This window comes from Colobus angolensis, unplaced genomic scaffold (assembly GCF_000951035.1).
Source record: "Colobus angolensis palliatus isolate OR3802 unplaced genomic scaffold, Cang.pa_1.0 Scaffold186, whole genome shotgun sequence".
NCBI lineage: Eukaryota > Metazoa > Chordata > Mammalia > Primates > Cercopithecidae > Colobus > Colobus angolensis.
The window spans coordinates 475,440-502,469 of record NW_012114999.1 but is presented as its reverse complement, the minus strand read 5'-3'; the positions used below and the strand labels follow the sequence as shown (position 1 = coordinate 502,469).

General features: G+C 41.1%; 1 protein-coding gene across 4 annotated transcripts in view; it reads left to right on the top strand.

Annotated features, from left to right (window-relative positions):
* TGFBR3 (transforming growth factor, beta receptor III) overlaps positions 1–27,030 on the top strand; it is a 243,470-nt gene that overhangs the window by 199,857 nt on the left and 16,583 nt on the right. For 2 of the 4 annotated variants that reach the window (XM_011939966.1, XM_011939965.1), the window contains 8 exons: positions 2,155–2,344; positions 4,066–4,400; positions 4,823–4,975; positions 6,940–7,080; positions 7,251–7,409; positions 10,916–11,215; positions 14,732–14,852; positions 25,199–25,240. In XM_011939966.1, coding sequence (XP_011795356.1) covers positions 2,155–2,344; positions 4,066–4,400; positions 4,823–4,975; positions 6,940–7,080; positions 7,251–7,409; positions 10,916–11,215; positions 14,732–14,852; positions 25,199–25,240 — 1,441 coding nt within the window. Of the gene's footprint in view, positions 1–2,154; positions 2,345–4,062; positions 4,401–4,822; positions 4,976–6,939; positions 7,081–7,250; positions 7,410–10,915; positions 11,216–14,731; positions 14,853–25,198; positions 25,241–27,030 lie in introns of all 4 variants that reach the window. The other 2 variants (XM_011939964.1, XM_011939967.1) reach the window with 1 other exon arrangement.

Here is a 27,030-nt window from a genome sequence, read left to right as displayed (position 1 = left end):
CCTTCCTTCCTTCCTTCCTTCCTTCCTTCCTTCCTTCCTTCCTTCCTTCCTTCCTTCTTTCCTTCCTTCCTTTTTTGTTTCTTTCCTCCCTAGCCCTTCTTTACCCTAAGGAGATTTTTTCTGAATTGGAGTAACAGCTAAAATATTCTGAATCTATTAAACTGAATTTACAAATGACTGCAGAAGTTGGTTAAAGTTCTGTCTGGTTCCTTTGCATGTAGTATTTGTGACTGGTGAGTCTGGCAGTATTCCCACACATAAGCACTTTAGGTAATAGAAAAATATACTGAATGAGATCCTTTAAGCTTTGAGTTGAAATATATGTGGCTTCAGCCAATATCCCACAACCACATAGGCCAAGAGAACTTAGAGCCTGTGAATCTTTTAGGGTTTACAGTGGGAAAGGATTAATATTTAGTCATGTTAGGGGCAAACAGAATGGGAAACAAATGAGGAATTTAGGAAAAATGCTGCATGCATGCAGGAGAAAAATCACTGGGCATGGAAATTAAAGTGATTTTTATACAGCATGAAAATGGTGTAATCTGCATGCTAGAAGGGCTTTCCAGCCCTGTTGGTGCAGTTGTTGAAAATATGGTGCCTTCCCTTTGGGGTCCCCTCTGCAGCATTCAGCTCTCTCACCCTCTGATGAGAGCACTGCCACAGGAGTCAGCAGTTGATGTATAAATTTGCCTTCCATGTCCTTGTTGAATAACCTGGTTGAGTAGAGTCCATTTATATCCTTTCCCAAAAATATTTCTATCATTTTTATTTTGTAATTGATTATCCAGTGAAAGCTAATCTTTTTTTTTTTTTTTTTTAAGGCAGGGTCTCACTGTGTCACCCAGGCTAGAGTGCAGTGGCATGACCATAGCTCACTGCAACCTCTAACTCACGGGCTCAGGTGATCCTCCCGCCTCAGCCTCCTGAGTAGCTGGGACTGCAGGAAAATGCCACCATGCCTGGCTAATTTTAAAATTTTTGTAGAGATGGGATCTTACTGTGTTATGCAGGTTGGTCTCAAACTCTTGGGCTCAAGCAATCCTTCCTCCTCAGCCTCCCCAAATGCTAGGATTATAGGTGTGAGCTATTGCACCCATCTCTGAAAGCTAATCTTAAGACCTACTTGTATTACTGGATAAAATAGTGATACCTAAGGGGAGAATAACGTAAATTAATTAATATTTAGAATAGAAGATATAAGTATATTTGGTTCATAGAATTGGCAAATGAATACAATTATAGAATTGTTCATTGATCATACATTTTAGATGAAATATAAACATTGGTTGTTTTACCATGTGGAATTTAATAGTTTATATAGATGGGATAGTCTCCACACTGAAGTACAGTGTTGAGCATGTAATATGTTTCAGTCAGTGAGGGACCACATATACGACAGTGGTCTTATCAGATTGTAATACCATATTTTTACTATACCTTTTCTATGTTTAGATGCACAAATACCGACCATTGTGTTACTACTGCCTGCAGTATTCAGTGCAGTAACATGCTGTGCAGGTTTGTAGCCTAGGAGCAATAGGCTGTACCATACAGCCTAGGTGGGTAGTAGGCTGTACCATGTAGGTTTGTGTAAGTACACTCTATGATGTTCACACAATGACTAAATCACCTAATGATGCATTTCTCAGAACATATCTCCGTTGTTAAGTGGGTGTAACTGACTGTGCTTTCATTGAAATCTAGGGGAATAGGAAGTAGAAGCATGGGAATTTGAGGGCAATATAACATGTCTGTCTGTATACTTCATATGTCATTTTAAGTAAAAAGGGTTAGTTTATTATACATATTTACATATTTACTGTGTATGTTAATCATTTAAACATTAGACTAACTGTATAGTTATAGCTAGGTATACTTACTATGTAACTATTTACATGTCATTGGATGATTTTTTTTATCAGCACAGGCAATACAAATAGTATGATCAAGCAGCATGCGTAGATATCTTTTAATCTGCTATTAAAAGTTTTTCACATCATCGTTCTTAGCCCAAGGAAAATAGGGGTCAAAAGAATAAATAATTCACTCATACACAATATAGAATCTACTTATTTCAGATATTTAATTTTTATTATCTAAAGTACTGTTTAATTTTAGACTCATGAGTGAATTTTTTTGCTATATCTTCAGGCTCCTAACAGTATTGGCTTTGGAAAAGAGAGTGAAAGATCTATGACAATGACCAAATCAATAAGAGATGACATTCCTTCAACCCAAGGGAATCTGGTGAAGTGGGCTTTGGACAATGGCTATAGTCCAATAACTTCATACACAATGGCTCCTGTGGCTAATAGATTTCATCTTCGGCTTGAAAATAATGGTAAGTTAGAATTTTTTAAGTTATATAAAAAATATCCTCCAAATGAAGCTTTTCCAGTGAGGAACTGTCATTTCAGCTTATATGTTGCTGTTTTTCTCTTGCACATTTTAATAATTTGACTACTTTTTATCGGAAGGCTTAAAATTACCTAGAAAGAGATTTTGAGGAAACTGTAATACAGATTTTCAGTGACATAGAGTTGAATGCATATTCAGAGAACTTTGTTATAGGTTATCTTCAGTGTGACTACATTAGGTTCTTCTCTCTGAGGCACCTAATGGCCACTTATGGCTAAGAATACAGAAGAGTTAAGACTGCAGGAAAGAAGTTCATGGTCAAAGGCTGTATCTTTTAGGAAAATAGGCACGAGGACTCATACTTGGGCATTCATACCCAGAGGGAAGGCAGGAGTTACTACCCCAGTTGGATGGGGTGGAAAGCCAAGGCTCAACAAATTCTTGAGGTTTTCCAGAGTCTTACAGCTAGCATGACTTGAAAGCCTAGTTTTCTGATCCCTAGACCTGTTCCTCAGCTCATGGTACCGCCACTGAGTGAAATGCCAGTAGAATAAAGATTAGGAGTACAGGTTCAAGCGCCAGCTCTACCATTTAGTCACTGGGGAGAAGTTGCTTCACCTCTGAGCCACAGATTTTTCTTCAGTAATAAGGGGAAAATAATAGGACGGACCTTACAGGGTTGTTGTGAAGGTTTTTGTGAAAGTACAGATTAAAAATCCTACAAAGCTATGCCTTATTTTGGACCCTTACAGCTCTAGCATCCTTTCCAAAGAATACTATTAAAGGAGAGATAATGTCCAACCGTCATCTTCACTTCCAGCTTCCACTGAGATGGATTTGACCTAAAGTATACATCAGTTGGCCTTAGATAGTAGATACAAAGAAAACTGGGGAAATTATTATTTTAATTGTTAGAAATATGAAAAAATATTGAGTATTGATTATGTGGAAATACGTCTCTCCCTTTGAAGGAATGAATGTGTCTACGCAGCTCTTTCTTATCTTTCAAGGGAATACATTCTAAAAGGCCAAGGTGCCCAGATACCTGTTAAAATTTGGCTGTCAAAAAGAAGGTGGCAAAGTAATTTTCACATACCAATATTGTTTCAAGACATCCTTACAGAAACTATTAAAAAGATTCCCTTGATTCAAGGAAAGCATTTTAGTGGCATTTGAGTGGAATAATATTGCCCCATGTAACTTACTCAAATCACAGATTTTTCTAGCTTGGACAGCCTTAGAAACTGTCTCCTCCATTGGCTCTCAGCCTTAGGTGCACATTGCAGTTACACATGGGGAGCTTAAAACATATCAATGATTGGGTACCACCCCAGAGAGTCTGAGTTTAAATTGTTTGGGGTACAACCTGGGCATAGGAATATTTTTTAAAGCTCCCAAGTGATTTTCATGTGTAGCCAAAGTTAAGAACCACTAATCATTTCCAACCGCTTAATTTAAAAAATTGGAAAAGCAAATTTGTGGCACAGAGAAGCAAGCCGCTTGCCCAAAGCCACTGAGGTAGTTAGAGAGAACACCAGGACTAGAATTCAGGCTTCTAGACTTCTAATGACTTTTATACATTGCTTATTAAAAGTCATTTTACACCTGCCCATTCTATGCTAATTCCTCCTGTTCTGCCTGTAATAATGTTGGTTGTGGCCTGGCATCAAACACTGATGATGTTTCGCCTTTTGTCACCAGCAGAGGAGATGGGAGATGAGGAAGTCCACACTATTCCTCCTGAGCTTCGGATCCTGCTGGACCCTGGTGCCCTGCCTGCCCTGCAGAACCCACCCATCCAGGGAGGGGGAGGCCAAAATGGAGGCCTTCCCTTTCCTTTCCCAGATATTTCCAGGAGAGTCTGGAATGAAGAGGGAGAAGATGGGCTCCCTAGGCCAAAGGACCCTGTCATTCCCAGCATACAGTTGTTTCCTGGTCTCAGAGAGCCAGAAGAGGTGCAAGGGAGTGTGGATATTGCCCTGTCTGTCAAATGTGACAATGAGAAGATGATCGTGGCTGTAGAAAAAGATTCTTTTCAGGTCAGTGCAGTTGCTTACAGGAGGGGAGAGAGGCCACCTCCTTTCTCATCTGGCCCCAGTCTGCATCTGTAATTTCTCCCTATCTCTTTCATTTTTGAACTCTAGAGGCTTGATACTGTTTTCTCAGTTGGATGGGCCTACTTCCCCTTGGCTGCGATTCTCACCCGGTTCCTGTTGTTCTCAGTGACGGGGGGGGTCCAGATCCACGTGTGTCAATATTTTGCTATTGAATTGCCAAGGCCAACAGATATTACCCTTGGGCTGTTGAGAGGTGGGCAGCTGGGAAGAGATATGTGGGGAAGGGAACGATGCAGGCCTCTTGTTGCCTGTCCTTGGAAGACCAGGCAGTTGTCAATTGTGTCAGTTATGCAACAGAACTGCCTGTGGGCCTCCAACTATGTCTTCGGTGGTTGTTGTTTTAGGCCAGTGGCTACTCGGGGATGGACGTCACCCTGCTGGATCCTACCTGCAAGGCCAAGATGAATGGCACACACTTTGTTTTGGAGTCTCCCCTGAATGGCTGTGGTACGCGGCCCCGGTGGTCAGCCCTCGATGGTGTGGTCTACTATAACTCTGTGAGTGTTTTCCAGAACAAAGCTTTGCCCTTTGCCAGAGCCTGGCTGTGTGCTCCCTGAAAATTAGACTTAACGTTTCTTTGAAGATGAAGAAGGTTTTTACCCCAGGCCTGAACAAAGCCAAGTGTCAGTTCTTAACAAAATGGATGTACTTTGACCCTGAACTCGTTTCAAAAGAACTTTAAAGTGCTGATTTTGCATTTTGGGTTTTACTTTTAATGGTAAAAATAAGGCTCAGAGATCCCTATGTCCACCTTTGACACAGGGTGGGGAGGTGGTGTCTTCTGAGTGCCATATCCAGCTTTGACATGGGGTGGCTGAGCTGTGGCTGCTAGTTTGACCCAATCCAGAGAAAAGAGGCTAGCAATCAGGTGCTCTGATCAGCGCAGTTCCTGTGAGAAATGGCTCTCCCATGAGCCCAAGTATATTGCTCCTCAGAGAATCTTAGATTGTTGGAGCTGCAAAGAACCTAAGATGAGCTTATCCAGCTTCATTTCACCAGGTGAGGAAACTGAACTCCAAGAAGTTAAAAAGACTTGCTTTTTTAAACTCCAGGGATGGGCTCATGGCAGAGCCAGGACGACTGAATCCAACTTCCTGACCTCTCGTCCACTAATCTTTCCTAGACACCAGGCTAGGCCCTGCTAACCTCCTTTTGTTACTCAAATCATTATTTTATTAACCTTTGACCTCCTGATAATTACAGCATGAATTTTCTTTCAGTTATCCAGTGTCTACAGATATAATGAATGTCATATAATACTGAAATACTTGATTATGGCATTTTAAAACTGTGGTCCAAGTTAACACCAATGAGTGGCTACAGTAATAGGTCCGTTAAGTTTAACAACAAAAAAAAAAGTGCCTGTTGCTTCAGGAGAGAAAGGCATGTAATGATCCCTTAAAGTTCCTTTTTTTCTCACATATTTTTCTTTTCTTTATTATGATCTTCGAGTTTAGCAATATCCTAGATGCTTCCTTTAATTGGCATCATTACTTTCTTTGGAGGACCTGGTACAGAGAGAAAGGCAGTTTTTTGTTTTTTGGTTTTTTTCTTCCCATCCTACTCTCTTCGGGTTCTATTTTAGCTGTTCTCACCAATTGTAATTGTAGTAATTTTCAGACTTACTATATATTTCTATTTTGTAGCATGTGCAGAATCCAAGCATGTGAAGCAAGAGAAATTAGGATTTCATTTATGGAGTAACAACCCTTGGGTGAATTTTCTCATCCTATTTAGAAATAATCCAGGAATCATACTTTCAACCTATGTCAAGATAGATTCCTGGAATATATCTGCAGGTGGATAGTGAAAAAGATGGAAAAAAAAGATTCCTGGAATAAAACATATTCTTTTCCACATCCATACACCATAGAGAAGGATTTCTTAGGAAAGAAATGAGCAAAAGTTAGAGGGGTACAAGAGCACAGCAATGAAGAGAAGATGTGCTCCATAGTAAACATTAGGTCCTTCGCTGCTGACTTCAACCACACTTTCTACAACTCTTAAAGGATATATATAATGAAGCTCCTTGTATTCATCAACTTAGTATGTCTTAGAGTTTTTAATATAAAGACTCTTAAAGGGAAGCCCCTTCTCACGGTATAGGCAAGCCTCTTGACAACTCCATTCAACTCTATTCAAGTATCTGGTGTTTTCCCATCATTTGAAGTCATTTGTCATTATTCAATATGGTTACAACATAAATATTTATTTTTCACAAGACAATACAAATATTAGTTTAGCTTTTAACTTGAACCTGCATTGAGCTTCTCCTTATTTTTCATCGCTTTGAAGATAAAATTTGAAAAAGCTTGGAGGTTATTTTATTTTATTTTTTTTGTCTTAAAGTCAGATTTTCAATTTGCATCAGAATCATTACATGAGTGTTTGTGTGAGGCAGAACCAAATGCACATGGTTTGGTGTTTTTATAACACTGGCTGTGCTTTCTTTGCCTTTTAGATTGTGATACAGGTTCCAGCCCTTGGGGACAGTAGTGGTTGGCCAGATGGTTATGAAGATCTGGAGTCAGGTGATAATGGATTTCCGGGAGATATGGATGAAGGAGATGCTTCCCTGTTCACCCGACCTGAAATTGTGGTGGTACGTGTTTGTTATCAGCGGGGGGTTTGTGGAAAATGCTGTCTATTTTGTTTTTAGTTAGGGACTATCTGAAAATAAAATCAGATGTTAAAGGCTAAAGCTCATGAAGCTACAGGGCCTTCATCCTTCTTGTGACTGTCATTAATCTTCCTGTGGGTTGTTTTTTCCAGTTTAACTGCAGCCTGCAGCAGGTGAGGAACCCCAGCAGCTTCCAGGAACAGCCCCATGGAAACATCACCTTCAACATGGAGCTTTACAACACTGACCTCTTTTTGGTGCCCTCCCAGGGGGTCTTCTCTGTGGCAGAGAATGGACACGTTTATGTTGAGGTGAGACCTGAAAGTTAGCCTTGAGCTTTTAGGTCAGCGCTGAGCTGTAGTTCCTTAGTCATCAGCTAAAATACCCTGTATAGACCTCTTCCTATCCTGCCTCACAGACCTTCACCAGGTCTGATGAGAACTTGGCTCGGAGAACACTTCCAGGTTGACTTCTGACCAAAGCAGGAAATTTCAAGATGTAATACATTATGCTAAATGAAGACAGTGTTTTGTAGACGAATGTTAAAAAAAAAAAAAAAAAAATTGGCAAGTATGAATTCTATTGGTAAAGCCCTGTCCTTTGCTTTTGGAACAGTCGTTCAGTAGTTGCAGTGTTAGAGTTAACCATGGAATATTTCAAAACCACCTCATATGTTATCTTTTATTTCTTTTTTTTCCCTGCACAGTCCCCTTGGCTCCCAGCATGGCAGCCAAATCCCCGTGGGTCCCTGCCGCCACTGAAACGGACTTGTTATCTTTTAAATTGCGCTCACTTTTAAGTGAAATGCTGTGTGCTATTATAACTCATGAAAAATTTTTTTCTAGATCATGATCTAAGTATCTGTACACTTATTAAAACTATTTCCTATATATAATGTTAATAATCATTTGCAGCCTAAATCTGGAATCTGGAGTGACTACAGAATATTAGGCAGTCGTGGTAATAATGAAATAACATCCAACATTTGCTACAGATTTATTATGTGCCAAACATAGTTGTAAGTATTGCAGCGGTTACTTACTCTTTAGAGCCATCCTATGAGGGAGGCTAATAATATCTTCATTTTATGGATGAGAAAATTGAGGCACAAATTTGTCTGAGGCCACACAGCTGGTACTAGTGGAGTTCACATTCAGTGCTCATAGGCCGCCTGGCTCCAGAGCTCTGACCGTTCTTCGCTGGATCCGACTATCATTTATCTCCAAAGTGCCATTTGAAAGGGGAGAAAACATAACGTCTTATCAGTGCAAACATCCAGGTTCAGAGATTGGATTCTAGAAAAGATAAATGTCCTTATGGCACCAGGATGTCTATTGTTTCTTGTGCCCTGGGTACAAACTTTCATGTTTCAGCCTTAGTGTTTCCAGTGGGTATATCATCTGTTGGTCTTATGGGAAGGTCCTCATCTAATGAGCTGGTTTTGGTGCTGAGCTGCAAGCTCAGCTTCATAGTGGGAGGGGTGAGAAGCTTAAAGGGTCAAAGTGGGATACTTCCGCATGTTAAAAGTGACTTTGATGCACGTGTTTCTGTTTTGGAAAGACGTATAACTCTCACATTTGCACTGACTCTGGGACAGAGCCTGCTGGTGCTAGATGTTGTTTTCCTTGATCATATGGATTCGGCCCCTCCCCCATTCTGAGTTCTCTTTCTTTGCGCACACCTTCTTTCTCCATTGGGGAAAAGATACTGCCTTCTACATGCTTTTCCTAAGCCAAGATGGCTGTTTTTCTCTTGCTTTTCTGGCTGTATAGTTCACATGGGCAGTTGGTCAACAGCTCTCTTGTGCTGTGGATTTCAGGGGTGCTGCATAACTGCAGATTGTTCTTTTCCAAATCTATGCCTGGTTTTGCTCATTTATGCTAATCAGTGGTCAGTCTTCCTCCTGTACCTTACCCTGGATATTTTGGGTTTTTTCCCCCATCCCTCAAATGTGGCTTACTTGGTAGGTTTTTTTTTTCCCCCATTCTTATTTTCCCATTTATGCCTTTTCATATATCACCTATATTTCTCATAGTTTATCCTCTATTCCCTCTACTAATAGGTCCCTTGGCTCCCAGCATGGCAGCATTTATTGATGCTCTGGTAGCTGTGTTGTTTGCATGTAACTTTTACTTTGCTAATTTTCACAATTATGATATCTCATGGGTATTCATGTTCTCATTCTGTAAGTGAGGAAACTGAGTCTCAGTGCCCAGCACGTGAGCAGGAGAGCATGTGGTTTTTATGAGCTCGTCTCACTGCAAAGCCTGTAGTCCTTCTCCTGCTCACTTCTGGTCTAAAAGTGAAATCTTTTTTAGTAAAAGGTTTGCTGATAATTTATATATATAAATTATATATGTAAAAATATATTTTAAAATAATATATATTTTTTCCCTCTGCTACAAAGGTATCTCTTTTTGGGATACCTTAGACATTCTGGCACTACATACTTTCCTTTGAGATTAGAGAAAAGATTTGCGGTCCCTGTTTAACACGTTTTGGCATGTGGGTTCTGAGTTCATGTTAAAGGGCAGTTTTCAGTAATAGCACATATGTAATTTGCCACCTTTCCAAGATAGAGTATCTTGTTTTTCAGAAGTATTGCAAAAATACTGAAGTGTTAGTATTTACACTTCCTCTTAGCATCCTCTTCATTAGCATCTTCATTGTTGAGTGTCCTGCAGTTCACCGCCATGTAGGAACCTTTCACAGCAGTGCTGTGGATTCAAAGCCCCATGTGATGTCAGGGGTTTCCCCCTGGGTATCTCAGTGCGGAATGTCTGTTTCTATCTCCGTGCTTTTGAAATGATTCTGGGGCTGCTGGTCTATGGGTGAGGACTTAGCTGTTTCTACAAGTGTTAAAGTTTATTTTGATCCTAAATTTAGTCAAAGAATGAGGCATAGCAGGGAGGGGCAGTTCATGCAGTGATCCACGTGTCACCAAATGGAGAATCTAGTCTGGTCTGGGGATTTTAGCTAAGTTTAGGATAGTTGAGGTTTGAATTCTGTTTACACTTGGCTAAACATTACTTCCTGTTTCTAAAGAAAAGAACCTTAACAAAATCTGGACGTAGCCCATACAAATGTTTTCAAAGGGGGAAGTATAAATGAGTCGGAAACGTTTCCAGATTAGATTTCCCCTAAACTACTCCTGGGCTTGTGGAGTGAAGGGGGAGTACTTGGCAAGGCTGATTTGGATCTGCCAGCAGCTGGGACACTTTACCAGGCCCATGATGGCCTCCAGGTTGCACTGTCACTGACACCCGGCACCAGAGCCAGCTCTGCCTTCTCACCAATGAAGCAGGACTCTCATCAGGCTTACTCTGACTTTTTGCAGTTTAGAAGCTCAGTCTTCCTGCCTAGGTTAAGTTTGTCACTGAACTCTATTTTTTGGTCAATTTTAAAAAAGAGCTTAGCTTATAAGTGTTGTACTATTAAAACATTAGGGACTCTGCCTATTGGTGTTTTATTTACTTTGGAAAATCCATTTTAAATGCAAAATACGCTTTTATTTGTGACTCTCAGAGGACTTACCGGGAGGTGGAAGAAGACTTACTCATCTTGTATTTGAATCTAACGGCCTAACATTTGAACAAAATAATTCACTGTCACCATCCATATCAAATTGAAATGGAAAATACCTTTTCCTTTCAACGTTTGTGTGTGTTACTTTTGTAATGAGAAAGAAGGCTATAAATATGGTATGAAGATAAAGCAACGTGTCATCTGAAGGGCTGTGTTGGCATATGGTCCTTGTGCCTAAAGTGGAAGTGAGATGCTAACTCATTTCCTAATTCATCTTTCTGTCCTTTTGTAGGTATCTGTTACTAAGGCTGAACAAGAACTGGGATTTGCCATCCAAACGTGCTTTATCTCTCCATATTCGAACCCTGATAGGATGTCTCATTACACCATTATTGAGAATATTTGTCCTAAAGATGAATCTGTGAAATTCTACAGTCCCAAGAGAGTGCACTTTCCTATCCCGCAAGCCGACATGGATAAGAAGCGATTCAGCTTTGTCTTCAAGCCCGTCTTCAACACCTCACTGCTCTTTCTACAGTGTGAGCTGACACTGTGTACCAAGACAGAGAAGCACCCCCAGAAGTTGCCTAAGGTTTGTGGGCCTTCATCCATTCAGATGGTTATTTTGGCATTTTTAGGTGAGGCAGAAAAGTTTAATCCCAAGGTCTTGCAGGTTGAGGTTTTTTGTTTTGGAACTGCCCAACTGAAGTATTAAAGTCAGTATTAGCAGGGAACTGTGAGTTTTATGGAGTCTTAGATAATAAATCCTGACAGCATGATTTTCTTTTTTCCATGCGAGCTACTTAGTAGTACCTTACGAGTAATAAATCAAGACTGTTTTTCATGGAGGGGGAGGTCTGGCTTTATCTTTGCTTTTCAGATAGTTTGCAGTGCCAAAAATACAGCAAGCCGAAAGGACAAGTTCATTGTGAGAACTAATTTTTCCAGGTCCTGCTGAGACTGGCATTGTAATTGTTTTTTAACCTTTTCTGTGTGAATTATAAGGTTGACTTGTCTCAGGGAGACTTCTAGGGGAAACTAACAAGTATTTTAGCTTTTCTCAGTTTCATACCAGTTCATCATATTTGCCTCCTGTCACTCTCCAGATTGAATAGTCTGTTGCCATTACAAAAAGCAGAACCATTTGACCTTGGTGGAATGCCTATGATAGGGGAGATCTGCAAGATTAATGTTGATACGCATTAGGTTGGCCTTGTATATGAAAGGTATCTTCTGCCATAGTTTTGTTTCTGTGATCTGCCATAATTATGTATAATTTCATGTATGCATTTATTCTGTGGCTGTCTCAGAGTAAACTGATTTCCAATTCTTTCATAGTCATATATCAATGTCTAAAAGGCTAAGAATCAAGCAGTATTATTAATAATGTATGTATGGAATTTTTCTCATTTAACTCACAAATTGTAAGTCTTAGATATGGAGGTGGGAGGAAAAACTATCATTTCCAAATAGATTACAATTGATCTGAATTCCTTGCATCATTATATTTCCCCTGGGCATCCTTTTCTCTGATAATACCCAAGAGAATTTTGTTTGCATATGAAAATAGAGCAGATACGATCATAATCATTGAGGAGCACATATACAGTGATTTAGACTGTATTCCTCAGTTTGCTTTTGCGGCAGTGATGCCTTAGCCTTGTGGGCATTCGCCATCAGGGTTGGGGCTTAGTGGACAGTGGTAGAGAGCCATGGGGAGCTTCATGTATGGCTACAGGACCAGCTGCTTCCTATGGGCAGAAGGGTAACATTTAAGGGTTAGAGGTCTTGGAGGGGAGGGCTAGCAGTTACCAGGGATCTTGACTGTGGCTTTGGCTGTTACTTCTCTCTGACCTGGCCTGAAACAGCCCAGCTTCATGTGTGTTAATCTGGGAAAATTAATCCTAAAATTTTCTTCCAGAACACTCTTAAGGAGAGTTCTAAACCTCAGGGGATGACATAATGGGATGTAACCCTAAACCTTAAGTCGCCCTTTACCCCCAATATAAGATAGCATGGAAAGAGCCTGGGATTGAGAAGGAGGGTCTGCTGCCACCAGTGGGACTTAAAGTCAGCCCCTGGACCCCTCAGAGTCTGTATTTCCTCATTTATAAAACTGTTATAATCATACCTGGCTTCCCTCCTCGGTAGAGGAGCAAATAGGACATTAGGTACAATGACAGTCCACCCTTTATCCATCAGAGGCTTGGATGAGCTGTTACCACTGTCTTCCTGTTTGCTGCTTATAGGTAATATTTTCACATTTCTATTATTTTCTGAGTGCTTTCTGTGACAATAGAGAGAGCCAAAGCATCTTCTAGGAAGAGGTCTCAGAGATTGTTGAGACCAATCCTGCCCTTTGCTGATGAAACTGAGACCCAGAGAGTAGCGTGTCTTGCCCAGGGTCACAGACCACTCAGTTAAATGTAGGATCATAGACTCTTGCTCAACTGAAGAGCTCAGTAGGAAAGTAACAGTAAACTGAAACAGGAAAGCAAAATGCAAATCTTGTCAATCGTCATGCCTCTCCATAGAAAATGTGTTGTTTTTCTTTACAAGAGGGCTCTTGTTAAAGGCTTTTCTCTTTTTGAGGGGGTGGGGGTGGGGCAGTGAGTGTTGTCTTATAAGAAGTGTCTGACTAGCATGTTGCTCAGAGCAGCAATGACAGCAAGGCCTAAAGTCTTTGCTCTTTTGTGTTTGGAAAAGATGGAACTCATTTAGCTTTTTGGGATGCCTGCTATAGATGTTTAAAATGATGGATGTATTAATATGTCTTCTTGCCATAGAAGCTGTCATTTACTTTAGAGTTATACCTATTAGGCTGGGCGTGGGCTCATGCCTGTCATCCTAGCACTTTGGGAGGCTGAGGTGGGCAGATCACTGGGAGTTCAAGACCAGCCTGGTCAACGTAGCGAGACCCCTGTCACTACTGTATATATATTAGCTGGGTATAGTGGTGGACACCTGTAGTCCCAGCTACTGGGGAGGCTGAGGCAGGAGTATGACTTGAGCCTATGATGCCAAGGCTGCAGAGACCCATGATTGTACCACTGCACTCCAGCCTAGGTAACACAGCAAAGCCCTGTCTCAAGAAAAATAAAAAAGAATTATACCTATTGATAAGTGTAGACAAGAAACCAAAGTTATTTTAAAGAAAAAGTGGGGAGTGTGATCATATCTTTTCAAAACAGATGTAGTGGGCCTGGGCATGCTCATTAATAGGTCTGAGGCCTTGAAATAGAATAGAAGCAGCTGACCTCATGGCTTCCACAACCTGGGCACAGCTCCCCAGGATCTGCATTTTGAAACATGAAAAGCAGATGACCCTAGAAAGTTTAGTCTTACATAAGCCTATACCAGGATTACAAATGAAACAAACTCAACAACATAATTATCTTTTTGGACAAAAATATAAAATCTGTCACCTTCGTAATGCAATATAGACAGTCCCCATACAACCATTCTGTTTTTCACTCTAAGTAAAGTATTCAATAAATTATGTGAGCTGGTCAACACTTCGTTATGAAATAAGCTTTGTGTTACGTGATTTATCCAACCATAGGGTAATCTGAGTGTTCTGAGCATGTTTAAAGCAGGCTGGACTAAGCTATGTTGTTCGTACTTTAGGTGTATTAAATGCATTTTCAACTTAGTGATATTTTCAATTTACAACGGGCTTGTCAAGATGTAACCTCATCATTAGTTGAGGAGCACCTTTACAGGAAATTTCCCACAATCACCAATCACAAACATGAACCGTGTGTATGAAGCCAGCTTGGTGAGGACCAACACTAGGCATATAGTTTTTCTATTTTTCAAACTAACACAAAAATGTTTAGTTTTGTGGGAAGAGGGGCAGGGGGATGACAATATTGAGAAGCTATCCAGTGATATTTGCATCTTCAGGTACAACCAAAAATCCTCTGGGCCTGCTGTGATATCTCCCAGGTTATTTGGTGTTCTCTGAAAAACACCCACCTTCTTGCTTTTCTGTAGCGAATGACTGTGTGCTGTCTGATAAAAGGCCACGGGACAGCTGTGCAGGTAGAGCTGGTGAAGGCACTTTTGAGCAGCCCCTGATTCTGTGCTTTGCTCTGCCTCTCTGCAGTGCGTGCCTCCTGACGAAGCCTGCACCTCGCTGGACGCCTCGATAATCTGGGCTATGATGCAGAATAAGAAGACGTTTACCAAGCCCCTTGCTGTGATCCACCATGAAGTAGAATCTAAAGGTGTGCTTCGGGAGGCACGATCAGAGCATGGGGCCTGAGCGCTGCTCGTTAAGAAGACCCAATACTGTAAATCAAAGTCCAGTTTTATTCACAAGATAACTAAAGGGCCAGTTAGTTATTTTAGAAGACCATTCTTTGCCTGAAGAGTCCTTTCTTTAGCTGGTTCTCTTACAGCCATTATGGCTTAGTTGTAAGTAATCTATTTGAAAATGATTTCCTTTGTAAAAAATATCAGGTCTAGGTTGTTCCTGTCATAAGGTCACTCTCCCTTGCATTCAAATATGCTTCCTTGAGTATGCAAAAAAGGGTTCTAGTTAGTCCCATGTCCTGGGAATTGCACACAATCCACAGTTCATCTTTCTGTGATCTACTACTAAAGGTTATGCTGGCTATAACCTATTGTATTGCTCTATCAAAATTGCAGATGCCTTTGAGAATATGTGAACATTATTCATCTTAGGTGTAACAGATGAGAACCACTGCCCAAATGCATCTTATAATTCAGTTTTCAGAATTTTGCACAACCACATTTGTTACTTGACACCAAGCGTGCCCCTTTCTCCACAAGCAGGAACATTCAGCAAGCTGTATCTTCTGTGAGAAAAGGAAGGATGTGCCCTAAGGGGTGTGGCATCAGTACCTAAGAGGACAGGCAGGGCAGAGCCAGAGCTGGCATGGGCCTGGCCCGCCAGAGCAGCAGAGAGGCAGAGCTGGGCCCTAACAAATGTTAGGAGTGGATATATGAGGCCCTGTGGGCGGTGAGAAGAGCATCTGACAAGGACCTGCATCATAGCTCCAAGGGGTATAAAGAAGCAAGAACACACCAGGCAGGTGGCAGTGTCTGAGGGGTGGAACCAAATGTCACATGGAATATCTAGGCAATCACAGTTGTCACCATCTAGAAACATTGATATCTAAGGGTGTCAAACCGAGAGAAGGCTGGGAGAGTGAAAGTAGATTCCAAACAGGATTAGATATTTCAGGGTTAGAGCTACAGGCTGCCTCTTGCCATTCTGAGGGGCACAGAGGAACCTGGGCACCAAGGGCCTTGACAAAAGCCAGCATGCTGTCTGGCTCCAGTTGCTGGGCATTAGCTGGAAGATCTGCTGGGTGGTGCTGACACCAGATCTAGGGTTTGGGGTGGCCCTGGCATGGCATTCCTGATCTGAGCATGTTGGATTGGGATTTGGCAAGACTAGGCAGCAGGGGTGACCCTGGACAGTGGGCAGGACCTACCAGAACAGAGGCATGTGGGTACTGTCTAGTGTCTTATTTGGTTGACTAACCTTTGTGGAAACAGCTGTGCCATTCCAATTATGATACCTGGTGGTGGCATCTGCCCCCTTCCTATGAATGTATGTGCTCCCTTAAAATGGCAGAAGAGTATAGGTGGCAGGCACACTGGATTGGAGCTGGGAGCCTAAGGCAGTGCTTTTAGCTTTCTCTGCTAACTGGCTGTGGGACCTTGGAGAACGCCCCCTACCACCACCTCTTTGGGTTTCATTTTCTTTATCTGGAAAGGAGAGGTTTGGACTGGGTGACTTCCAAAAGGTCCTTTCATTTGTAATACTCAACTATTCTGTTTGAAGAAGCAAAATAATCTTTAATTCATTTTCCTGGCTGTCCTAAAGTTGGTGTGAAATGTACATGAGATGTTCTCGGCAACATTTTTGTTGTTGTTGTTGTTTTACTTTTATGGATTGGTTTTCAACCATTTGAAAGTTATAACAGACCCAGTCTTTATATAAATGGATGGTCCAAATAGTTCCTTTTTATTGGGTTCAGGAGAAATAAATTGTGTTGCAGAGTAATCACAATTCGGCAGCAGCTGGCTCTGTTTTGTACTATGGAAGTGGTTTTCTTTACCAGAAGGGGGTCCCAATTCAGACCCCAAGAGAGGGTTCTTAGATTTCACCCAAGAAAGAATTTGAGGATGAGTCCACAGAGTAAAGTGAAAGCAAGTTTGTTAGAGACGTAAAGAAACAAAAGAATGGCTACTCCACAGACAAAGCAGCCCCGGGGGCTGCTGGTTGCTATTTTTATGGTTATTTCTTGATCATGTGCTAAACAAGGGGTGGATAATTCATGAGTTGTCCTGGAAAGGGGCAGGCAATTCCTGGAACTAGGGTTCCTCCCCTTTTTAGACCATATAGGGTAATCTCTAGGCTTTGCTATGACATTTGTAAACTGTCATGGTGCTGGTGGGAGTGTCTTTTAGCTTGGTAATGTATTATAATTAGTGTATAATGAGCAGTGAGGACAACCAGAGGTCACTGTCATTGCCATCTTGGTTTTGGGGGTTTTCGGCCAGCTTCTTTACTGCATCCTGCTTTATCAGCAGAGTCTTTATGACCTGTATCTTGTGACCTCCTCTCTCATCCTGTGACTGAGAATGCCTAACCTCCTGGGAATGCGGCCCAGTAGGCCTTGGCCTCATTTTACCCAGCCCTATTCAAGGTAGAGTCACTCTGGTTCAAACGTCTCTGACAATTTAACAATAAGAGCAGCTACCTCGGATTCCATCTGTTACTTGTAACTATTTTGAGAGAGGTAATTCTGCTAGTAATTGAAGGCAGCAGCTTGCTTTTTCCCATGCCAGACAATAATTAGGCATTAATATTGCAGCAGTATAACTTCCAGCAATTCATCCATTCTTCTTTTGAGCCTGGTGGTGTTTTCTAAGTAATTTCTTTTGCAAATTAGGTAATTACTTTTATTTAAACTTAGTATAATTGTACTGAGAGTTCGATGTTTTCTTATGATAGTTCAAGAGGAAAGTTTTGTCAAATATCAAAGCAATTTTATGAGATTTGCTAATTGAGACTAGATTTTAGTTGAGAAGCATGTGGGTGAAGAAAGTGTATTACTTAGGTTTGTTAAATAAATTGAGGAGGTTAAACTGTAGGCCAGCTTCCCAGGGGCTGTATGCAAATTCTCTTTCTAACTTTGCACTGACTGGGGTAAGTGTTCTGGCAGGTTTCAGCTCTGTGTGACTCCTCTCACCTTTTATGTTTATTTTCTTTTGACTCTAAATCATTTCTCCTCAATGCAGACCATTGGAGCCTGTGCCTTCTGCCTCAAAGTGAATTGGAGTAGTCATTTGAAAAGAGACTGTGGGCCGGGCGCAATGGCTCATGCCTGTAATCCCAGCACTTTGGGAGGCCGAAGCGAGTGGATCACGAGGTCAGGAGTTCAAGACCAGCCTGGCCAACATGGTGAAACCCTGTCTCTACTAAAAAAAAAAAATACAAAAAATTAGCCGGGCATGGTGGCACACGCCGGTAATCCCAGCTACTCTGGAGGCTGAGGCATGAGAATTGCTTAAACCTGGGAGGCAGAGGTTACAGTGAGCCAAGATCGCACCACTGTACTTCAGCCTGGGGGACAGAGCAAAAGTCCGTCTCAAAAAAAAAAAAAAAGAGAGACTGTGACCGTTTGTCTAATTGCATTGGTTTATTTGAATAATAACAGATCACGAATGTCCTTCCTGGCAGACAGCTTTATGTACCTTTATTGTAGAATCTATGACTTTTTGGGTAAAAATTTCCCAACCGATGGGACACTTCACTGTGCTTTTACTACACAGGTGCTCTTTGAAGGCCATGCCAAAACTCCAGCTCTCCCTGGTCGTTTGGTTCATCTTATTTTTCACCACTTGGATTTTCTGGGACAGCAGATCAAGGCTCTGGTTGGCAACCTCACAGCCAGGCAGAGAGCTGCTCTGTGGCCACCCCTGCCAATAGCATTGACATACTTCAGTGTTTCTTCTGTGGACAGGAAAGTAGGCAATCAAGACTACAAAAATATTTCTGGATTCCTCCTCTGGGCCGCTGTTTTTAATGGAACCTTCCTGAGCACATCTTTGCCACTTTTGATCTCTAAGTCCTTTGGGAATCAGTGTTGGGTTAGCAGTCTTTATTTACCATTTAGATTTTTAACAATAGATGAAAGTTTAAAGCTGATGATGATAGTGATGGAGATGAGGATGATAATCTAACATTTGTTGAGCATTTACTTTGTGCAAGGTTCTGTGTTAAATGCTTTATGTGGATTATTATATTTTATCCTCATAGTACCTCTGTATAGAGATAACTTGGCCAAGGGCACACAGCATATAAATGGTGGATCTGGGATTCAAATTCAGGCACTGTGATTCCAGAACCTGTGCTCTTAAACCCTATGCTTTATTCCAGATGGAGGTTGTTTCTAGTTTTTACTGAAAACTAGAATCATATGCATGTATGTCTTCACATCCCTCTCCTTGCCCCACTTCTCCCTTTTCTTGCTTTCTTTTTTTATTTTATTTTATTTATTTATTTATTTTTTTGAGACAAAGTCTCACTCTGTCGCCCAGACTGGAGTGCAGCAGCACAGTCTCGGCTCACTGCAACCTCCACCTCCTGGATTCAAGCGCTTCTTCTGCCTCAGCCTCCTGAGTAGCTAGGATCACAGGCACCCACCACCACACCTGGCTAATTGTTGCATTTTTAGTAGAGACTGGGTTTCACCATGTTGCCCAGACTGGTCTCAAACTGCTGACCTCAGGTGATTTTCCGCCCACCTCAGCCTCCCAAAGTGCTGGGGTTACAGGCCTGAGCCACTGCACCCGGCCCGCTTCTCCCTTTTCACACCATATCACATTAGTATTCAAGGTAACACCCCAAATACCCTAATAATTATGAACTAAAAGGAAGATGAAAGATTTTAAGAAAAATGTCTGTTCACCCAAAGGGTTAAAATGTTGGGAAATGTGTAACCTGGTTAGCAGAGTATTAAAGTTCAGGAGAAGTTCCATGATTTTCAATAGTAACTCACAGAAAAAGCCCAGAAGACATAAATAGTTTATGCATATTATGGTTTATGACAAAACATTTAAAATAGTTGAGGGAGTGCCGTCCTACCCTATTTTCTGAAATTTTGAAGTATAGGCATATTAGTGCTGTATGCCTTGGATTCTGTGACCACTTTGTACAGCATTCTGAGAATACTTGGGCTTATACAGTAAAAATGGTTATACCGCATCGGTGATGATTTTTTTTAAATGGTGAAAGGGAGGAGTAACCATTTCTCTGAAACAGTGCACATACACAGAAGAGTGTGAATGTGGACGTCAGGAGCAAAAAATATCATTCCAAAATTTGCCATGATTTATATACCTATAGATGCATTTAATTCTTAGCAAGTTAAATATTTGAAATACTGAATTTTCTCCATAATTTTACCACCTAACTTTAAAAAATAAAAATGCCTGCGTGTCTTGGATACTCAGTAAATGTTAATTTCCTCTCCTTCCTCTCGACCTCTCAGCAAACTAGAGGTTTTTTGGGAAGGGAAAGTTGTGAACATCAGTTGGAAGTTGATCCAAGAGAGGCGTTACTTTTTGGAACATATTTGATCTTTCCAGAATAAAGATACTCTAAAGGACCAGCCAGGTTTTGTCCTCAAGCTGAGGTCGAGGTGAGGGGAAACTGAGTGGAAAGATGGTAGAAATGCTTAATTGACAGACCAGGGCATGCAGTCTCTATCCAAGAAGGGAAGGAGGGATATCATAGCGATTTTGTTTAACATCCTGTATTTTACATTATTTATTTATTCATTTTTGAGACGGAGTTTCACTCTGTCACCCAGGCTAGAGTGCACTGGTGCAATCTGGGCTCATTGCAACCTCCACCTCCCAGGTTCAAATGATTCTCCTGCCTCAGCCTCCCAAGTAGCTGGGATTATAGGTGCCTGCCACCATGCCCAGCAAATTTTTGTATTTTTAATAGATACAGAGTTTCACCATGTTGGCCAGGCTTATCTCGAAGTCCTGACCTCAGGTGATCCACCCGCGTCGGCCTCCCGAAGTGCTGGGATTACAGGCGTGAGCCACCGCTCCTGGTCAGTATTTTACATTTTAAAAACGTTTTATCTTAAAAATTTCAAATATATACAAAAATAGAATAAGTCTCAACAATTACCAATTTATGGTGAATCTTGTTTTATCACTTTCTGCCATCCACTGGATTGTTTTGAAGGAAACCCAGAGATTTGATTTCATCCTTACATATTCTAGTATGTACCTCTAAGTTAAGAACCATCAGAAGATCTCAAGCAGGAAACTGATGATTAGGTCATTTAGGAAGGCTACTCTGAAAATGGTGTGAAGGTTGCATTGCTGGGGAAATACCCAAGAGTAAAATATACATGATATTTGTGGTTATTTATTTTTAAAAAAAGTTTATTGAGTACCTAAGATATGGTCGGTATATAGTGGACAAATTATCTTGTCTTTAAGGCCTTTACAGCCTGGTGCAAAGTTTCTCAATCTCAGTTCAATCAGTGTTTGGGCTGGAATACCCTTTGTAGTTGGGGGGCTGCCTGTGTGTTTCAGGATGTTAAGCAGCATCCCTGGTCTCTACCCACTACATGCTAGTAACAACACCCTCCCACCACCAGCCCAGTTCTAACCATTCAAAATGTCTCTAGACGTTTCCAAATGTCCCCTGGAATAAAAATCACCCACCACGTGAGACACACTGGTCTAGTGGCAGGATACAGATAAGTGAACAGGCAGTTGCAATGAATATCATAAATACTGAAAGAATCCAGAGAAAGGGTTCAGTTACTGTGACGTCAAGTTAGTAAAAACTCTATCTTAAATGGGGCCTGTACAAAGACCTCCTGAGTCTCCAGGAGGAATCTTCCTCTCCCCATTTTTCCCTTTGCCAAATGCCAATAGATGTGGGTACCAGTTGGATGCCTTGCTTCACTGTGGGCCCACTCCATCCTGTGGTGCCTAGTACCAATTGAACACTAAAGGCCAAAAGCTGTGGTCAGTTACTCATGCATAACCCCAGAAATACCCCATTTATGAAAACCATGCCGAACAATCTGAGGAGGGGAATTTTGGTTCCAGAGGTAGACCAAAATTTGCTCAGAGTATATGACAAGATTTCATTCAGAACGTTGATTATAGTTTGTCCTTTCTGTAAAGAAATCTTTATTGTTACAATTCTCTTTACAGCAATAGCTAAGATTCCTTTCATACAATCTTATCCTTAAACCAAAAGTAAATATTGTTACGTCCACTCTTTTCCTCTCAGCATGCCAACTCGATGATAGGGTTCCGGTGGAGATCAAGCCATTTTAGTTATACTCGGGGGTTCTTAGGGATTCAGGAAGAGAAAAGTTCAAGGAGAGAGTCCTTTAACCTCAGTTCTCTGCAGCCTGTGCTTGTTACTGTTTGTGCACAGAAATCACGAAGGGACTTCACCCAGGGGAAATGAACAACAACTGTTTCTGTTTAGCTCTGTGAGAAGGCCCCTATTTGGGGTGGGGGTAAAGGATTAGATCATAACAGAAATCCATTAAGAATTTTAAAACAATGCCATCCATCACACAGGCCTTACTATAAAACCTAAACTCTTACATGTGAGGTCTCCTTAGGAGAGAGTCATAATTTTTCAACCGCTTGGGGATTCTGAGTGAGAAAGTTTAACCATGGGTGGTTGATTGGATGGAATTATTCCCAGAAGTGTGTATATTTCTTACATGATGCATACTGTAGCAACCTTTAAATGCCTTTGGACTTAGTTCAGGGAATCAAATACCACTTCTTGAAAGTAGGAGAAGTTTGTGGCTAGATACCCTTCCTTCATAGAGTTCTTGGGAGTTTAAAAGGAGACAATGTAAGTGAAGGCCGAAGGTTTTGTGTCTATTGCAAAACACCATACAGATGTACAAATGTAAGGCATCATTGTTGTTATTGGTGCCAATGAGGCTGATGGGACCCAGCTCCCAGGGTAGTGCCTTCTGTAGTTAGCATAATTAGTGTGTGTTCTGCATACTGAATTAGATTTTCTTAAAAACATACAATCATTTTTATTTTCTTAGTAATTGTATTTAAGTATAACTTTTGCATATGTCCTCATTCGAGGGCCACTATGTTGCACAACTCCAGGGGGCACCATTCCATTGTGGTGGCTCTGATTCATCCGGTAGCATTCCTTCCCCTAGAGGCAGACATTGATAACTCATGTGGCCAGAATGTTGACCCACCCATCGGAGATGGTTAATCCTGAGAATTTACAATTCTGTTTACTTTTACCCTGTCTAGCTTCTTTATTTTTGTAGATATCAATTCAGATGCTGCTTGTTCGGGTCAAATTTTCCCAAGTTCTTTTTGTTTCACTGTGAATTCAGACACAAGGTGTGTGTTCCTTCTGTAGTGAATGAAAATGGAGATGAAAAGAGAGGTGCTAAGCATGTATCACTTTTAAACTCCAAAGAGTAAGGTCAAGGTCTGTAGCAGGACTCAGCACACTTTTTCTTTAAGGGACCAGATAGTGATTATTTTTTATTTGTGGCTCATGCAATCCCTGTCTCAATGACTCAACGCCACTGTTACAGCATGAAGGCAGCCATAGACAGTATGTAAATGAGCATAACTGTCCAGGTACAGCTTCATTTATGGAGTCAATTTGAATTTCATATAATTTTCACATGTCATGAAATAACCTTTTTTGATTTTTAAAAAATCATTTCAAAATATAAAATCCATTCTTAGCTCACGGGCCATACAAAAATAGGTGGTGGACCATAATATCCCAACTGCTGGTCTCACCCTCACTGCTGAAGATAATGAGTAACTGTGCACAAATAGTTGCTTCATCAGTGCTTCCCCAGCTAGGGACAGAGCTACACTCACCAGTCATTTAGCCTGCTAGGCAGAACTCTGGAATTCTGATTCAACTTCTGCCCTGATGCTTTCCAGCTGTGACCTTGGGCTCTAGTCACACGATATCAGAGTCTCAGGCTGCTTATTTCCAAAACAGGGATACAAAGTTTTTTTCTGCCTTCCTCATGGCACTGGTGCGAACCGCATATGAACATCTTCATAGTCTGATTGCTGGTTTCCTCTGTGACCTCCATTTGCAAAAAGTACATTCACATTTTAATCATCCTTCACCAAACATTTCTGGAAGACCTATTCTATGCCAGTCTGAGCCCTTGGGGATATACAGATGACTGGGAACCAGACCTTGCCCTCACAGCAAAAAAAAAAAAAGAGAGAGCGCAAGGGAAAGAGAGAGAAAAGAAAAACTAGGAGGTATTGTGGCCCAAGTGTAACAGAGGAGGGATGGAATGAGCAAGGGTGAGAGAGACTAGCTCTGCTGGGATGGAGATGGAACAGTGGGAGACTCAGCAAAGATCCCCCAGAGAAAATGCCAACAAAGCAGATCTGGGGAGGAGGGTATCTCAGGACAACTTGCAAAGCATGATGACACAGAGCAGCATAGAGAATTTGGGGAGCTTAAATTACTAAGTATGGGGAGCCCACCATGGGTGAAGGACTCCATCAGGAAAGGAGGCTGGAGAGAGAGGATAGAGAAGGAAGGGAGAACTTTGTGTGCCATGTTAAAGAGTTTGGATTTTTTTTCCCTATAAAGGAAGGAGAGTTATCAAGGGATTTAGTCAGGGTTATAACATGATCAGCTCTGGGCTCTGGAATATTCACTCTGGTGGCAAATGTGGAGGAGGAAATAATTGGGGGGAGGGTAGTGGTGGAGACAAGAGGGCCTCTGTGATAATCGTGATGAGCAATGAAGGGGAGTTAAACTATAGGATAATAGCATTAAGGATAGAAGAACAAAGTACTTTTACAAAATGTGTATATTAAATTAAAAGAATATTTTGAAAGCTGAGCACAGTGGCTCACGCCTATAATCCCTTGGCCTTTGGGGGTCGAGGCAGGTGGATTGCTTGATCCCAGGAGTTAGAGACCAGCCAGGGCAACGTGGTGAAATCCTGTCTTTACAAGAAATATAAAAATTAGCTGGTGTGGTGGCACACGCTTGTAGTTCCAGCTACTTGGGAGGCTAAAGTAGAAGGATTGCCTGGGAGGCAGAGGCTGCACTGAGCTGAGGGCGCCACTGCCCTCCAGCCTGAGCAACAAAGTGAGACCCTCAAAAAAATGTATATAAATGTATTTTGAAAGCAGAATAATATTATAGACTACACTGGAAAGGCATGGTATTTAAAGGTATTGAATTTTTTCGTAAGTAAATAAAAAGATATACACACACACACAAATTGTCAGACCCAAATTCCCTAAGTTTAGGTGTTTGCCTTCAAATTTTCTTCAAATTGGAGAGCCTATACAATTGATTGTTGACAAAGTACAATGCTTAAAATTTCTGGGTAACTCATTATAGTTTTGATATCTAAAGAGGATCATTGACAGAGCTTTCTCAAAGTATTTATTAACAAATGGAAAAGTGTCAGTTTCTGCTGAGACTTTGATGACCCTTTGCTTAAATTTTGGTTCTCCATAGAATACATTGTGATTTGTGTTTTTGTTTCAGAAAAACGTCCAAGCATGAAGGAACCAAATCCAATTTCTCCACGTAAGTCTTTATGGAACTATTTCGAAATAAAACCCCCTGGGCTTTCCTAAGAATGAGTTGGTTAGTGAACATTTGCCAAACTTTGTGTTTTGATAAGGAGACTTCTGCTCTCATTCTTCCTTCCCCCTTCCCCTTTCCTCTTTCCCCTTTTTGCTCATATTTTTTCCTTTCCTCTGTCCTTTGTTTATCCCTGCTTTCTTTTTCCCTTTCCACCTTTACCACTTTAAAATATTAATTTGTTGATCCATTGGCATGTATGGCTTGAGTGGGAAGGTAGTAACTTATTTAGAGAGATAAGTTAATGACTTGCATGCTTATGTCTGTTCTGACCTGAAAGTATTCACATACAGCCATGGAAGTGGTTTGCTTTAAGTCTTATCAACAATGTTTATCTGCTCAGAGAAGTAATGCTAAGGGAACTCATTGCTATACTTTCAAGACAATCCGTAGTGCAAGGGCTGGGGGCGCCAGGAAGAGCATGTACGAATGAAAGAGAAAGCAACACTAATTGTTACAGAATGAGGACTTGGAAATTGTCTGGGCCAATTTCATTGTTTTATGCAGAAGAAAATGCTGACCCGGAAATATTCCTGCCTCATTGGCATTGAGGCAGGACTTGAACCTGGACTTCCCAGCTGTCCACCCACAGCTCTTCTAGATAATGTTGTCTCCTGAGGAGAATTTGTGAATCTGTGCTTTTTTTTCCTTTCCTAAGACTCCCAGGATTAGTCTCCATGGCTGACTCTTCACTACATGTAACAATCAGTCTTGGAAAGTTCCTTTCACAAAGCGCTTCATAAACCGTTATCTTAAGTGGATTATTATTATTACTTTTTAATTATGGAACAATATGAACTCAAAGAGAGGCACATATGGACACATATCCGTCTTTGGAAATTTAGAATAGTTTCACTGAAAACTTGTAATCATGCTCAATTTTTGCATCTGTGGGTGTGAAAAGGCAAATCATCTTCTAATATCAGTTGTAAGGACTAGATTAAATAGGCTGAAGGCTTGGTTCAACCTCACCTCCAGGGAGTTCTTCCCACCTCTTCCCCCATCTAGTGGATCTTCATCCGTTTTACAAACTCAGGTGTTGACCCTCTGACTTCAGCAGGTGACCAAAGCTATCTGCATTTTTCAGAAGTTAAATGAACACACCAAAGAGCACAGGTCTAAAAGAGTGGGGACCAGAACTTGGGAGTTTGGATCCTTCCAGACTCGTTCCACCATGGCATACTTTCCCCGAGCCTTTGGAGTGCTGGGCTGCTCAAAGGTCATAGGAGTGTATGGCAATCTTCAATGTAAAAAAATAGCTTTCTTTACACTGCAGTGAGTTGAAAGGCAAAGGGATTTAATTTATATAGCGATCACTGGAGTTGCTTCTGAATGGAGCAGAAAGTAGAAATAGTATGATAATAGTGGGGAGATCCTGTATTTCCCACTTACATTCAAAACCCAGAGACCTTAGAAATTGTGTTCTACCAAAAACTCCTCTCCCTTGGAAACCAATTTTAACTTTTTGTAAGTGACTCAAAGAAGGTAGTTCTCTTAAATGAAAGGAAATGTTCTATTTCTGGGGCCTGGAATTAATTTCAAATATAAAAACCTTTGCCAAATGGAGAAACAATTGGTTCTATTTATATGTTTTGCTGATCATAAAACTGACATCACTCCCCACTGGGAGGTATTTCCGTTCCCCTCATAGAAAGATCACGGTTGGAAAAGTGTTAAAAAGTAGGTTGTTTTAAATGACACAATATGAAGCTGTTAAGATTAAGAGTTTAATA